Below are 13,634 nucleotides of genomic sequence, written 5' to 3'. Positions count from 1 at the left end.
TAGAAATGCTTTGAAAAGCTGTATCCCACTCTTCACGCAATTCTTGAAGCAGAGGTACAGCTATATTCGTTCACAAACTAATTGCTTTCACATTCATTAACAAATGGGGCGACTCTGAGGGGAGGTAAGAGTAGTGGAGATGCTACCTTTTTGTCATACAGTACCAATATGTCAGCAACAAAGTCCAATCTTTTGGGTGGTGATTGGAACTGCGTATTGGATACGGTGCTTGAAAACTCAGTTACTGTTAACAGAGTCTATCAGAAAACTGAAAACAAGCCCTCTTATTTATTAAAAAGACCTAGGATTGGTAGATATCTGGAGGCTTCACCAACCCAGAGGTGAGAGGCTAGACCTGTTTCTCACCAGTTCACTTATCGTACTTCAGGATTGATTATTTTCTCATACCCAGTCTCTGGTTCCTGCTTGTTTAGGTGCAGAAACACAACACATCTTAATTTCTGACCCAGCTCCCATTATAATAGCAATGGATTTAAATCATTGTATTAAGAACAAGGGAAGCTGGAAGCTTCATACTTCATTGCTTAAAGATACTAAATTCTGTGAGCAATGGAGAAATCGATCGCATAGTTTACTGAAGACAACAGGCATTACATGTCATCTGCTGTGACTGGTTAGGGAACCTTGAAAAGCTACTTTTTAGGGGGAAATAGATAAAGTGTGCTAATGAAAGGGCAAAAGACAGGTCTCAAATGTTATTTGCAGCAGAGCAAGATATTTCACACCATGAAAGAGCACATAAACTAGTTCCACAAAATGAAAATATATTTAGAGCCCTCAGAAAAGCACAATAGAACTCCAACTACCTGAAAACCGCAAAACATTCACACTTAAATTTTTATTGCAAAAGTATTTCTTTAAATACAGGATTTTTAGCAATCCTTTGACCAAGTACTGCTAAATGATTTCTTCAGTCAGCTTCTAAAGGTTGTTTTCTTTCTTCAGCCAATTCCTTTTTCTCTTGCTTGCCTGTTTCGCATTCTGTCATATTCATGTTCACTAGATGGACTTCTAAGTCTTCCAGACTTCTTAAATTTTCTTTCCTGAAATCTTCTGATTCCATCATTTTAAAATTTTCTATTATAATGCCCTGCTTATTCTGCCTGTCATTAACCATTGTGACTGACTGCCAAGAATCGATAGTCTACTGCAATCTGTTACTGGCGGGGACGGTGCATGGGGCACTGGAATACCACCAAAGCCGAGCTTCCCTGAGCATGGCCAGGCTTCCGGCGCCCCGTGCACCCTTGGATCCAGTGGGTGCTGCTTGTGAGCTGGGGCTGCACCAGTGCGCCTAGCTCTCAGCCGGGTGGCTGCAGGGGAATCGCTGCTGCCGAGGGAAGCACCTGGGCCCCCGCAGCGCATGTGTTACTTGCTTTGGTGTGGTTTCTTTGGTGTATTTCTGTGATGACATGAAAGGAATCTAGAGTTTTACTTCTGTTTAAATATTGCAGTAAGATCCCCAAGGATGTAAATTAAAATAATAATAATTCAAAACTAGATGAAACCAACAAAACATTTGTGATTACATTTTTATTGCAAAATTATTACTTTAAATACAGGATTTTAGGATAGTGATTGACCGAATACTTTAACAGAATCAAAAATTCTCACCCTTCAAATGGCTACATAAAGCTGTCCATGTGTAAACACAGGCTTAGGAATACAAGCACATATTTTGTCAAAAGTTTGACCTTGTGACTTGGTTACAGTCATAGAATAAGAGGGCCCTTGTATACGTGACTAACGGCTCTTGTATATGTGAGGAAATAGCCCATTTAAGTGGCTTCGTTGCCCATTTTTAACCATTTAAATGTGTAATAATGTACAGGTTGGGTAGCATGTTAAGATTTAAATGAGTTTTTACATAGCAAAGTAAAACACATCCCATGTGTATTAGTTTTCTTCATAACATATTACAGCGCTATTCCTCACATGTACAAGGGCCCTATCTGGAGGAGGCGATGGGGATGGTACATGGGGTGCTGGCAGCCTGGGTGTGCTGGCAGCCTGAGGGTGCTGGAGGAAGCTTGGGCTTGGTGGGTATTCACTGCCCCGTACCCCATCCCTGACACCTCCTCTGGCTGCCATCACACCCAGCTGCCATCCCACTACCATCCCAGGGCAGCCAGCCCATTCCCGGGTGGTTCCAGGTGGTGGGAAGGTGGCAGGGACGGTGCACGGGGTGCTGGAAGCCCACCAAGCCTGAGTTTCCCTGAAAACACCCAGGCTTCCAGCGCCGCATGCACCGTTGGTTCTGGCAGATACTGCCTGAGAGCTGGGGCTGCACCCGAGCAGCTAGCACCCTGCCCAGCCGGCCCAGTGGGGGTCTGCCACCGCTGCGGGAAGTACAAGGCCCTCCTACAGCTCAGGGGCTGCAAGACCCAGTGGCAACTCATGCAGGCAGGCTCTGCCAAGTAAAAAACCCCACAAAAACAGTGAGGGGCCTGATCTTCATTTTTTTTCCTCCCGGTACCTGCCTGCATCTCCCGTGGCTGAGGAGTGAGCTGCCAGTGGTTCATGCAGCCCCTGAGCTGCAGGGAACTCCAGTGCTTCCCGCTGTGGTGGCGGCACTGCATGGGCAGCACCCACCCGCTGACACCCGGCCCGGCAGTCCTGTGGGGCACCATCACCATGCAGGGAAGCACTGGAGGCCCCCAGCAGCTCAGATCCCACTGGCAGCTCACCCTCTGGCTGCAGGAGAGGCAGGCAGGTTCTGGAGGGGAAAAAAAGGGAACGGGCCCCTCACTGCTTTATTTCCCCACCTCTCAACCCTGCCCCCTCACCCCCGTGCCCTCGTCGGACCCTACCCACTGCACAGCAGAGCGCCCCAGTGCTTCGTTCTACCTCTAAGTTGTCTACATATCTGTCTGAAATGGTCTTATTCTGTCTGCACTTTTGGTTGTTTCAGTTTCAGCATTGCGATTGGCTGCCAAGACAACTAATCAGAGTGCTCCAGACAGACAGAATAAGTCTCTTGTGATGATACATAAACATTTTGACATGGGATTGCATGTCAGGTCAAGAGAGTTAACATGACTATGAGTGGCGTGACAAGGCAGGTAAGTTATTGGCTAGAAGACTTTAGGCAGAGGCATCAAATAGCACATCTCTGCAATAATTACCTCCAATGATAATACAGTATTAGATTAGAAGCTATATGAATTAGATTTGAATATGTCAAGCAATTGAACTAGAGAAGGAGATCACGTTACAGAAAGTTACGGAGGTGCTGCATTTCTTAGAGAGGGGAAAGCTCTGGCAGTTTTCCATCTGAATTTTAGAAAACTTTCCGGAAAAGTCTGGCAACAATTATTATAAACTATGTACAGTGAAATAGTTGAAAATGGAATTCTGTCTAGAGAAGCAAGAACAGCTTTATCTATTTGTCTACTCAAGAAGTGAAAGAAAGGTTTAACATGTGGAGCCTACCGCCCAATCTCAATATTGAAAGTTGATAACCAGTTTCTCACAACGTGATGAGCTCTAAGACGTAGTAAGGTGATTCCATTCTTGATACATGCCGTACAGGTAGGTTCTATAAAGGGTACTTTGGCCTCGGATAGTTCACACAACTGCCTGACTCATCAGCAGCTGTTCTCTCACTACACTGGCAAAGGTGCTATGATTGGAGTTGTGGGAGAGCTGTGCCTGGCTGCATCCGATTCTAAGAGACTGGTGAGCGTAATCTCTGCTCCACATGGAGGGTGAGAGGCAATAGTGCTGAACAACCCAGTCCCAGGTGACCTTCCAACCTATTTGAACCACCTTGGATTGACAGACTGGTTTCATCCTCTGGATGCCATAATTTTCTGCCCTGTTCTTAACTGTCTGCTTCCTTGATGCCATTTTCCATTTTCCTGTTATTTCATTTGGGCCTTCCAGCTGATTGTCATATTCAGTAAAGTACTGCATCGGTATTATTGTGTGTGCTTCCCATTGTTTACTTGCCTTGTCATTATCACTCTTTATCCTCTTTATTCTCATGTTCCTCTTAGTCCTAAAGCGATCCCTTTTATGTTTTTGAACCCTTAATCTAATTTCAGTGCGTCTCTCACAAACACCAACCAAATTCAGAGGGGTGTCCCAAGCAGGCGTCCCCCGCAACACCAGTGCTGCTGGTCAGTCTGGTTGAACCTTAATCCTCCTGTCCACTGGTAACAAGTGGGCATCCTGGGGCCGGTCAAATCGTTGACCCACCCACTTGTCTCAGGGCTAACTGCCCGCCTCCCTCACCTGCCACAACCTTGATGATACAGGTGAAAGATGAGAACATGGCAGGAAGCTGCCCACTTACTTGCACTGTGTAACAGGAGGCCCTTCCTGCCCAAGTTTTTTTGGGCTAAGCGCCCGCCTCTCTTTCCTGCCACACCGTGGCAATACAAAAGGATGGTCTTAATTAAGCGGGAGGCTGTCCATCTCTGGCCCCGATTCCAGAGGATGTTATCTGCAGCTCCAAATCCTCCCCTATGCTGCAGCTCATGTCTCACAGCTGGCATCCCAGTTCTTAGCATTTTTGGCCCCATCCTGGGCCCCATAATCCTCCAGTCTGGACTCCAACTGGCTCCTTCCAATCAGGCGGCCTACTCCGCTCATTCTGGGCTGTCTACCTCCCTGCACTCTTCCCCCTCTCAGGTGTGCCGCACACCCCGGGACCTTTGGCCACACAGGCCCTGGCCTCCCCTCCAAGGCCAGTTAGAAACCCCAGGCCCTTGGCTCTGGGCGTCCCTCACAGTGGGCCCCTGGCCCTTTTGACCCTTCTGGTCCTGGCCCCAGCACTGACCAGTTGAGGGTGCCTCAAGTCAGGGTTGTGAGCATTTAGTCCACTCTCTCACAGGGGTCCGCCGTCTCAGGCCTACTATGGGGTTACCCACCTGGTTGTGGGAGCTGGGGTTATTAAGGCGCCCCGACCCGCCTTTCACCGGGGTGGTAACTGGCCTAGCATTTCCTGGGGGCTCCCACGCCACTAGGAGCCCCACCAGGCCACCCATTCCCGGCAGGGTGCAGTTTTCGGTCATGCCCAGGACCAAGAGCCTCCTAGCCATCCCCATAAGCTCTTTCCCTTACCACCTGGTTGTTCCTGCTGCAGCTCAGCGAGGCAATATTTCTGCCTCGGCTGGCAGCAGCAGACTGCAGCCTTTATATACAAAGTTGTCAAAATGACTGCTGCCATCAGGCACTTGCTAGATGCCTGGTCCAGCCCTTAAAGTGGCAGGCACTAGCAGTGCCCTGCCACACGCTGATACCTAGGGCTTATATACACGGCTCCGACCTCCCCTACACCGTGTCCCATGCCTCGCAGATGGCATCCGTGGCCTCACACCCAGCCTTCGCTTGCATCAGGATGGATGGGGCTGCTGCGGAGAGGAGGGGATCCTTGAGGCACTCTCCAGATGACTGTGCCTCTGCAGCTCTTTGGGCAGCTGATGGAAGCATTTCAGGATCAGGAGCTTCCTCAGTACCCTGACGGGAATTTCCTTCTCCTGCAAGGGTACACAAACCAGTCAGGGACTCCAGGGCCACCAGGGACAGTCAGGTAATGACACTGGAGCCAGCACAATCCCAAACCAGCCCAAAGCCATGTCTACCAGACGCGTTGTCCCCTACCAAACACACACCGTCTTTAGCTTCCCTACCCAGAAATCACCCTCTCCTTGGCTACAAGTGAGAGAGTGTGTCGTGCCACTCATTTCCTGAATCCAACCATGCTGCTCACCTCTGCCCCCGTCAGGTGGCCAGCTTGTCCCAGGATGGCATAGAGCAGAACCACCCCGGCCTGGCTCACGTGCAGCGTGATGTGGTGGATCCCCAGCAGCGCCCTCTGTGCAAACGCTCTCCTCTGGTCTTCGGAGAGGATCTTCCTGAACGCCTGAAACCCACAGGACACAAGGCATTGGCGCATCCCAGAGCCAGGTTCCCTGTCAAGGAACTGGAATGCGTTGCCCTTCTGATGGGCTGTGTGGAGAGGGAGAGCCCGGCTGGAGCCATGGCAGGTCACTCTGCTTGAGAGCCTTTCAAATCCTTCAGCTGATGCAAAGTCCAGATAAGGAGAGGAGGACTCAGGTCTTGTTCCCCTCTCCTGCCCTGGCCTTCTCCCTGCCTTTCACACAGGGCTGTCAAGTAGCCTGGGATGGGAGCTCACAGTGTCCCCTACTGAAACCCAAGGGGAGGGTGGTTCTGCTCTTTAACTGTGAAGAGAAGAGCACAGCATGTCTGCGCTTCTGCACAGAATGGGACTTTCTGCAAGGATCTGTTGGAGCAATGGCGGGTGTGTGCTGGCCACCTGCCAACCACAGGTCAGGGCTGCCCAGCTCAGGACCTCCAGTGTCAGTCACGGAGGGACAGTGGGATCCTGCGGGAAGTCAGGGGATTGTCCTTGGGCCACATCAGTGTGACACCATGCAAGACATACAAACCGTGGACACTGCTAGGACTCGGGCCTACAACCATGCACCCTTGTCCCTCACTCTAAGCCTGATGGAGGGTGCTGTGGGCTGAAGGTAGAGCCTTCCTCCTGAAGGCAGGAGGCAGGTATTCCAGGGAAGCAGCCCCACCCCCCGAGCTGGTGTACAGAATGGGCAGAGCATCCTTACCTCTCCCATTGTGGCCAGATCGATGTAGAGAAGGATTCGGCGGGGCTGGTGCTGGCTGATTGGCCACAGCTCCTGTGCCTCTTGGATGTCTTGCCCTAGGACAGAGAGAGGCTGGTCAGAGCTGCTGTTCTGACTTCAGAACTGAAAACATGTGAGCGCTCTGATCTGCAGACCCTGGGACTGGTGCCATGGTACAGATGATGTCTAAGAGGGGAACCTCCCGATCTCACTGAAGGCAGGCTGTAGCCCAAGGGTTACGTAACACCCTACAGTCCCTCCCCTGAGCTCTAGGCTACTTCTGTTGCCCTCCCTGAGGCCACTTTGCCTTCACACCTCTGTCAACTCCCCGCTATGTCACATTCCCAGATTGCAGACCCTGGACAGGCTGATTTTCTCAGGTGATTCCCACAGCTGGACTCAAGGTTTCCATACCCTTCTGATGCAGCAAGATCTTGTAGAGGTGGGAGAGGCCCTCCTTGGCCTGGTGGCTGATCTCCTCCACTGGGTCACTGATGCACAGACCCAGCAGGGCCACCAGGTCACCCACCAGGGGCACCTTGGGCGAGTCCTAAGGAAAGGCAGAGGACAGGGGAGTCCATCTAGGTCTGACCGGCAATCCCCTCAGGCTCTCTGGGCCGTGTGCATCTCCTGAAGCCTGAGAACGAAATCCCTCTGCCTGCCATACAGCAGGGAGCCAAGGGTCTAGGAGCGGGCCCCCCTGAGGACTCCCTGCATTTGTTGCTCCAGGAGGAGCAGCAGGGCTCCTGAGACAGGCATGAATCTGCCTGGAGCACTCTATGGCAGCTGCTGCCCTCTCCTGAGACAGGGGCTCTTAGCCAGGAGCACAAGCCCTTGAATCAAGCACAGCCAGTTCGCAGCCCTCACTCTGCCATGCAGGGATCCTCTCTCCTATCCCGCACTTACCGCTGCCACTGCTATCCCACAGGCTTTTTCACCAGCCCTGCCTCTGCCTAAAGTCAGCACCTGACACAAGGCTCATTTACCTCAAACTGTGGGAGGAGGGAGACTGCAAAGCAGAGCAGGCTGGTGGTGATCTTCATGGCCGTGGCTCTGTCCCTCTCATCTTCCACCTGGAGCCACAAGGTCAAGTGCTGTGGGTGGAAGAAGTTCATGGCAGTGGACACGTGCTTCTGTTGTACCAATGATCCCCACCCCCGCTTCCTCCTGAGTGCTGCTCCTTTAAGCCCAGGGTAAAACATCAGCCTCAGGGGGCCAAACGCTGTAAGAAGGGATTGTTGCACCCAGCACGGCCCTGCCCCCAAACGGCCTTTCCCAGCCCCGACCCCTCCCTCTGCATCTCAGGGATGGTTTTTATCTCTTAAAGCTGGGACCAGACTCTGTCTCAGGGCTGCTCCTCTCCTCCCTGAACATAGACAGCATGACAGGAAGGAGAAAAAATCCTGTATCCGTGCCAGGCTCCAAAGCCCAAATCCAAAGGGGCATCCTCCACTCTGTGGGTAATCCCTGAGGGATCGGCACGGTGAACTCGCACCAGACTCCTGTCTCAAGGAAGGAGCCGGGGATTCTTCTCTGAGGACCGGCTCCTGCAGTGCACAGGCCATTGAAGCTGCCCCCGTCCTAAACCCAGCCTCTCCCCATGGTGCTCACCTGCCCGATGAACTGCAGCCTGGCCAGGCTGGGGGCAGTTGCCAGCAGGCACCTCAGCGTGGCCTCCAGGTACTCCACGCTGATCCGCTGCATGCCCTGGAAGAGGGCAGAGAGCCAAGAGGGTCAGTGCTGGAAAGTCCTGTGCCATGTCTGCCAGGGGATGGCTGGTGGGACTGTGCGGTGAGAGAAAGAGGTACCTGGATGTGCTGGCTGTTGTGCCCTGTGGCCATCAGGAAGGTCTTGTGGAGGGTGGTGTAGAGGAGGTGCGATTCCAGGGCTGGCTCCAGGGCTGGCTTCAGTTTGCTGTCAGGAAAGAGGAGCCTGTCTGGATGGAGCTCTGTAGGCTTGGGAGTGGCTCTGATGTGGGCAGGTCTCGACAGGGAAATAGGCACCCAGAGGCGATACTATGAATTGAAACCTCAAGGAAGGCTGAAGTGTGCCACCATTTACCCAGGGTTGGCCCACTGACCCCTCTGCTGCCCTGCCCACCGATCCTTGACCCTCCTACAGTATCCGCACGGCTGGCCCTTTGCTGAAGGCCCTTGTGTCATCACTACAGGGAAACTCAGTACCCGACCTGGGGAAAAGACACATTCCCACCCCATCAGCAAAGCAGAGGAACTAGTTTAGGTGGGGTTGGGCCAAGGAGGACACTGAGCAGTGCTGCAGTTAGTGAAGTTAGACAAATGACCAAGTACCTGAGGATGCAAACAACAGCCATGCTGTAAGGAAGGATGGTGCTGGGCTCTTCTTCACACTGGGACAGCTTGTCAATCAGCACCTGAGAGACGCATGGGGGAGCGTGAGAAGGAGACCTCACAGTGCTCCTGGGGCACCTGGATGCCACCGCCCACCTGGGCCCCCCCACCAGTTCTCTCCTCCGCCCTCACTGAACAAGGCTCTCCTCTTCCCTCCGACACGCTCATGAACACCCTGTTGGTCACCCGGTTTCCCCACCCGCTCCCACACCTGTCCTCCAGCCCTCTCTTTCCCCTAACACCCTGTACTCATTCACCCCACAATGTCTCGCTTCTCTACCCCCTATCCACACACCTAGCAACACCTGCCCTCTCCTCTTCACTCCAGTCCCCATTCACACATCCTCTCCTGGCTGCTTAACTTCTGACCCGAAGCAGCCAGTGCTCTTTTGAACTCACCACAATCCTCTCCACAAGTGCCGCTTTGCAGCAGGGCGGCTCCAGGCTGTCCTCGCCCCTCTCCATTGTAGCCAGGCACAGCGTGGGGACGGCACGGAGGAAAGTGAGCCCCTCATTCACAGTCTGCATACACCGTAAGTTACAATGGGAAAAGGCCGGCTCATAGCCAGGGACCTGCCTGCCCTCCCAAGGGGAGCGTGGGGCTCAGATCTGGTGGTATCCCCTGTTCTCAATCCACATCTCCTCGTGGGCAAATGGGGTCTGGCACAGGGGTGGGGTCTCTGTGGGGAGGGGTCCCCAGGTTGTTTGGGACAAAAGCACCTCCGGCGAGGGTCCCAGCCCACATGGGCTGCACGTGCCCATCAAAGGCTGTGGCTCACTCGGTTCCTCCTCCCCAGAGGGCCACATGGTGGGAGAGTGGACGGGCTGGTGCTGGTGCTGGTCCAGCTCTGGGATGTTCCTACCTGGTCCGTGCTCTGGAGGTGCCGTAGGATGACTGAGAGGGCGGCTTCCTCCAGGTAGGTGAAGTCCTCCCTCTGCTCTTCCTCTGCCTTGTAGAAGGGCAGGACTGTATCTGCAGGGAGAGGGAGAGACTGTGATGCCTGCTGCTGTGGAGGGGAAACAGAGGGGCAATGCAGAGGAGAGGTGTGTCCACGTTCCTGCAGCCCAGGAAATGGCCCCGTGGCTGCCCAAGTGCTATATGGCCCCTCTCCATGCACTGCCTCAGGCCCCGCTTGTCCCAGCACCCCAGGGAGGTGCCTGCCCCTCTGTGAGATTCGGGGACCCTCACGTACAAGGCTCCCTCTTCCCGCTCCCCACCCAGGACCATGTCTGTGGCCCCCACTGGGGGTGCGAGGCCTCCTGTCACTCAGGCTGTTGCTCTGCCTGGGATCCCCTGGCCCCATCACAGAGCGACTCACTGCACTCAGGGGTCACTGCCCTGTTTGCACAGGACGTCTGGGTGTCACCTCACCTCTGGTGGTGGCAGCATGTTGCTGGAGGCCCACAGCCTCCTGGGAGCTGTCGCTGTCCTCCCTGGAGGAGCTGGAGCCCAGCTTGAAGCAGGGCCTGTGCAGCTCCTGCCCTGGGGAGCCTGGCTTCTCCTCCCAAGCCACATGTGGAGTGGCCTTCGGCTGGGCTTCAGGGCTGGGGTCCTGGCTGCTGTGTTTGGGGCTGGGGCTGGAGCTGCGCGGGGGCTGTGCCTGGGTCTCTGGCAGTGCTGGGCCCTTCCTACCCAGCTGTATCCTGGGCCACCTCCATCGGGGCCTGACTGGCTCCTCTCCCTGCTCTTCCGTGGCTGCTGGAGGTGCCCTTCTTCTCCAGCCCACGAGACAGTGCCACCATCGGCCTTTCGTTTTTGCAGCCTCTGCCTGGTGGTGGCCGCCCTGCTCCTCCTCCTCAGGCTTCTTCCTGTCCTTCTCCTGTCCTGGGGCCATCCTTGCCGTCCTCTTTCTGAAGATCCGCCTCAGTCTCTCCCTCCTGACACAGGAACAGTCAGGAGAGTGGGTTCAAAGCTGTCTCTCCCTACTTGTCTGTCTGCCCCTTCCCCGAGCTGGGTGACTCCCCCACATCCCATGCTTTCCCCTAAATACTGGGTGCCAGCTATTGGCTGTCAGAGCTTTGCAAGCTGTTGGCTCAGGACCAGAGACCTTCAGTTAGTTTGGACTAACAACTCCCTCCTCCTGCCCTTGCCTGCTCTCCTCATTCAAGTCAGGGGGACTGAACGTTGGGACTCAGGATACATCCTGGGAAGTAGGGCACCTTTTCTGGGAGCTGGGAGCACTCAGAAACTCCACAGATTTGGGCCCCCCGGGACACGTGGCCGGGGGAATGGCCCCTGGCAAGGGAGGTGTTGGGACATCCACTCCTTGGGGATGTTTGCAAACACACTGATGATGGCGCTGGAGAGCCCCAGAGGAGATGTCATCACTTCTGGGCATATGGTTTCCCGCCCACAGCTGCTCCTCCCTGGCCAGAAATGGGAAGGCGGCTGGGACAGGCTGCGGACCACTCACTTGCCCTGGAGGGCTGGCGGACTGCTAGGTAGAGTCTCGCAGTCCCTCTGGCTGGGTTCCTCGCCTTCTTCTGTGGTCCTTGGCCTCAACGGGTCCTGCCTCCCAGGAGTCTCTGCAGCTGCTGGGCGCCTCAGTAGATGCAGCTAGGTGGATGTGTCTTGTACCTGGAAGGGGACTCTGCCATGTATTAGGAGACTTGTTGGAATATGCCGTCGTGCACTGCCCCTTCCCCTACAAACACATTAAACACTTCCCTTTCTCCTGCATCCCTCCCCCTTCCCCCTTCCCTTGCTCTCTCCCAGGCATAACTGCCCCTCCCTGATTTCCCCTTACAGCCCTCGGTGGCAAAACTGGATAAAGTTGTACAGGCGCGTTGCCCCTCATGGCTGCTCTTGGCCTCTCTTCTCAGAAGGCGCGCTCCCTCTACCTTTTCTTACCCAGTTCCTTTTTTCCAGACAAGGCCTGTACTCATGTTTTGCACCCTAAGTATATCTAACACGATATCTCCTTAACCAACAACTGTTGTTGCCTCTATGCTGGCGGGGTGCCAGATGCCATCCGTCCTGGCTGGATAGGGAGACCTGGAGCAGGAAGGATTTGGCAGCCTGGAGTCACCAGGGCAGGCAGAGATGGTCTGAATCAAAAATAAAATACACAGACAAGGTTAAAGCACAAGCAATTCCTATCATGTGCTATTCAGGGCTTGGTCTCCAGAGTGACTTGGGCTCCTCTGCACTGCTCACGCGCTTGGGAGAAAACATTAGTAATCCCCAACCTGACATCAGAAAAGACCATTGCTTCCCTGCCAGCTACACAACCACCTGCGCCTCAGGGTGCATTGTCTCATTACCTGATCCTCAGCTGCTTGTGCAGGGGAAAGGAGACAGGAAAGAAATCCTCCTCTGGAACAGGCTCTCCTGGGACTCTGCGACGGTCACCAAGAAAATCACTAACAACAACAAAAGGTGTCTTTCATTCTCATGGAGTTGTCTGAAATAGTTGCATCTGTTGACTGTGGGGCTACGAAGGAAGTGAATCCTTCAGTTCGATCAGTGAAGAAGGGTCGGGATTGAGCAACACCTCTGTGGGTTGCAATGTTAGGAGCTGTCTACGCTGTTAGCTAATAGTTTCATGGGTGAGTTTGAGGATGTGACAGGCAGAAGGAGGAAGGAAGACAAACATTTCCTAGACGAAACTGCATCTTTTGGAGCCGCAACCTGGTAATCTGAGGTGTGATCCTAACGTGGCGCTCATGTTTGGCTGCCCTATTTAACCACGGGGGGCATGGCCCTCTATGTCAGACCTCTTGAGCGTACATTGACAACATTTCGTAGAGGCAGGACACTGACTGCCGTGCTTCCCCTCTTTCACCTCTGTCAAGGTTCGGGTGTTAGGTGTGTGTTGTGGCAGGGTTGAGAGCAGGCTGGTACAGGGCTCGGCTAATGGTGCGTATGGGATGGTCTGAACAGGGCTGATGCTGCCTGAGGAAGGGGTTGCTGAGTCCTGGCTGCAAGCCTTGCTCACCTCATGTTGTGGCAGAAGAGGGGGCAGCTTTCCCCATCCCTCACTTACCCGCTCCTCTCCAGATGGAGAACAGCCGTCAGCACCGCTCCGGCCGCCGACTGCAACTGACTGCCGTTCCCCGGCGCCGGCGCAATGATACGAACGCTGCCGCGGCAACGCCCGGGGATGAGTTCCGCCAGGCCCCTCCCCCTCCCCCCAGGCTCCCCCGCCCCCAGGTCCACGCCCATTTCCTACTTCGCCCACGCTGCACGCTCCCCGGTGGCCCACGGTCCTGCGAGCACATCAGTTGACCCCCAAGTGAATGACTTATAAGGGATAGAGAGCTGAGCCGGAAAGAATTAAGGGAAGTGCTTCATATATCAGGTGTCAAATATGATATGAAATACTCCACAGCTTTTTCCGTGAAGTTGGAGGGAAAGGAGAACTGTTTCTTTTCTCCCTCGGACACGTGGAAGGAGCTGGAAAAATCCTGTCCTGATCTAACACGAAGAGAGAGAATCACAATTCCTTGAACAAAATTTTGACGTGTCTGTTTATTTTAATATGTAGCAAACCCCCCAGATTTTCTTTTTTTCTTCTAAAATGCATTCCCTCCCCTTCCCTAACCGTTTCTGACATTCCCCCCCCCTCTCTATTCCCTATAGATATGTATAAGTGAGCTAAGACATAGGATAAGCTTCAGCATTTCATTTTAG

At 53.8% G+C, this 13,634-nt stretch overlaps 1 protein-coding gene across 1 annotated transcript; it reads right to left on the bottom strand.

Annotated features, from left to right (window-relative positions):
* Nucleotides 1–1,539: 1,539 nt before the first annotated feature.
* LOC132248617 (maestro heat-like repeat family member 5) lies at nucleotides 1,540–13,057 on the bottom strand. Its single transcript, XM_059722287.1, has 13 exons — nucleotides 12,988–13,057; nucleotides 11,416–12,364; nucleotides 10,374–10,879; nucleotides 9,865–9,974; nucleotides 9,401–9,523; nucleotides 8,942–9,024; nucleotides 8,441–8,546; nucleotides 8,244–8,339; nucleotides 7,619–7,726; nucleotides 7,047–7,182; nucleotides 6,615–6,709; nucleotides 5,738–5,890; nucleotides 1,540–5,504 (listed from the first exon to the last, which is right to left on the bottom strand). The coding sequence occupies exons 3-13, from the start codon at nucleotides 10,834–10,836 to the stop codon at nucleotides 5,361–5,363; spliced, it is 1,617 nt and encodes a 538-aa protein (XP_059578270.1). The 5' UTR covers nucleotides 10,837–10,879; nucleotides 11,416–12,364; nucleotides 12,988–13,057; the 3' UTR covers nucleotides 1,540–5,360.
* Nucleotides 13,058–13,634: the final 577 nt, after the last annotated feature.

This window comes from Alligator mississippiensis, chromosome 1, assembly GCF_030867095.1.
Source record: "Alligator mississippiensis isolate rAllMis1 chromosome 1, rAllMis1, whole genome shotgun sequence".
Taxonomy (NCBI): domain Eukaryota; kingdom Metazoa; phylum Chordata; order Crocodylia; family Alligatoridae; genus Alligator; species Alligator mississippiensis.
The sequence above is the reverse complement of the archived record's forward strand: the minus strand, read 5'-3'. Positions and strand labels throughout refer to the sequence as shown.

What these genes read in the sequence shown, in the direction of transcription:
- LOC132248617 (XM_059722287.1), bottom strand. Translation starts at nt 10,836, where the DNA reads ATGGCCCCAGGACAGGAGAAGGACAGGAAGAAGCCTGAGGAGGAGGAG. An exon ending in GATCTTGCTGCATCAGAAGG is followed by an intron (nt 6,710 to 7,046) that starts GTATGGAAACCT and finishes TCTCTGTCCTAG; the next exon opens with GGCAAGACATCCAAGAGGCA. An exon ending in GCCACCTGACGGGGGCAGAG is followed by an intron (nt 5,505 to 5,737) that starts GTGAGCAGCATG and finishes GTACCCTTGCAG; the next exon opens with GAGAAGGAAATTCCCGTCAG.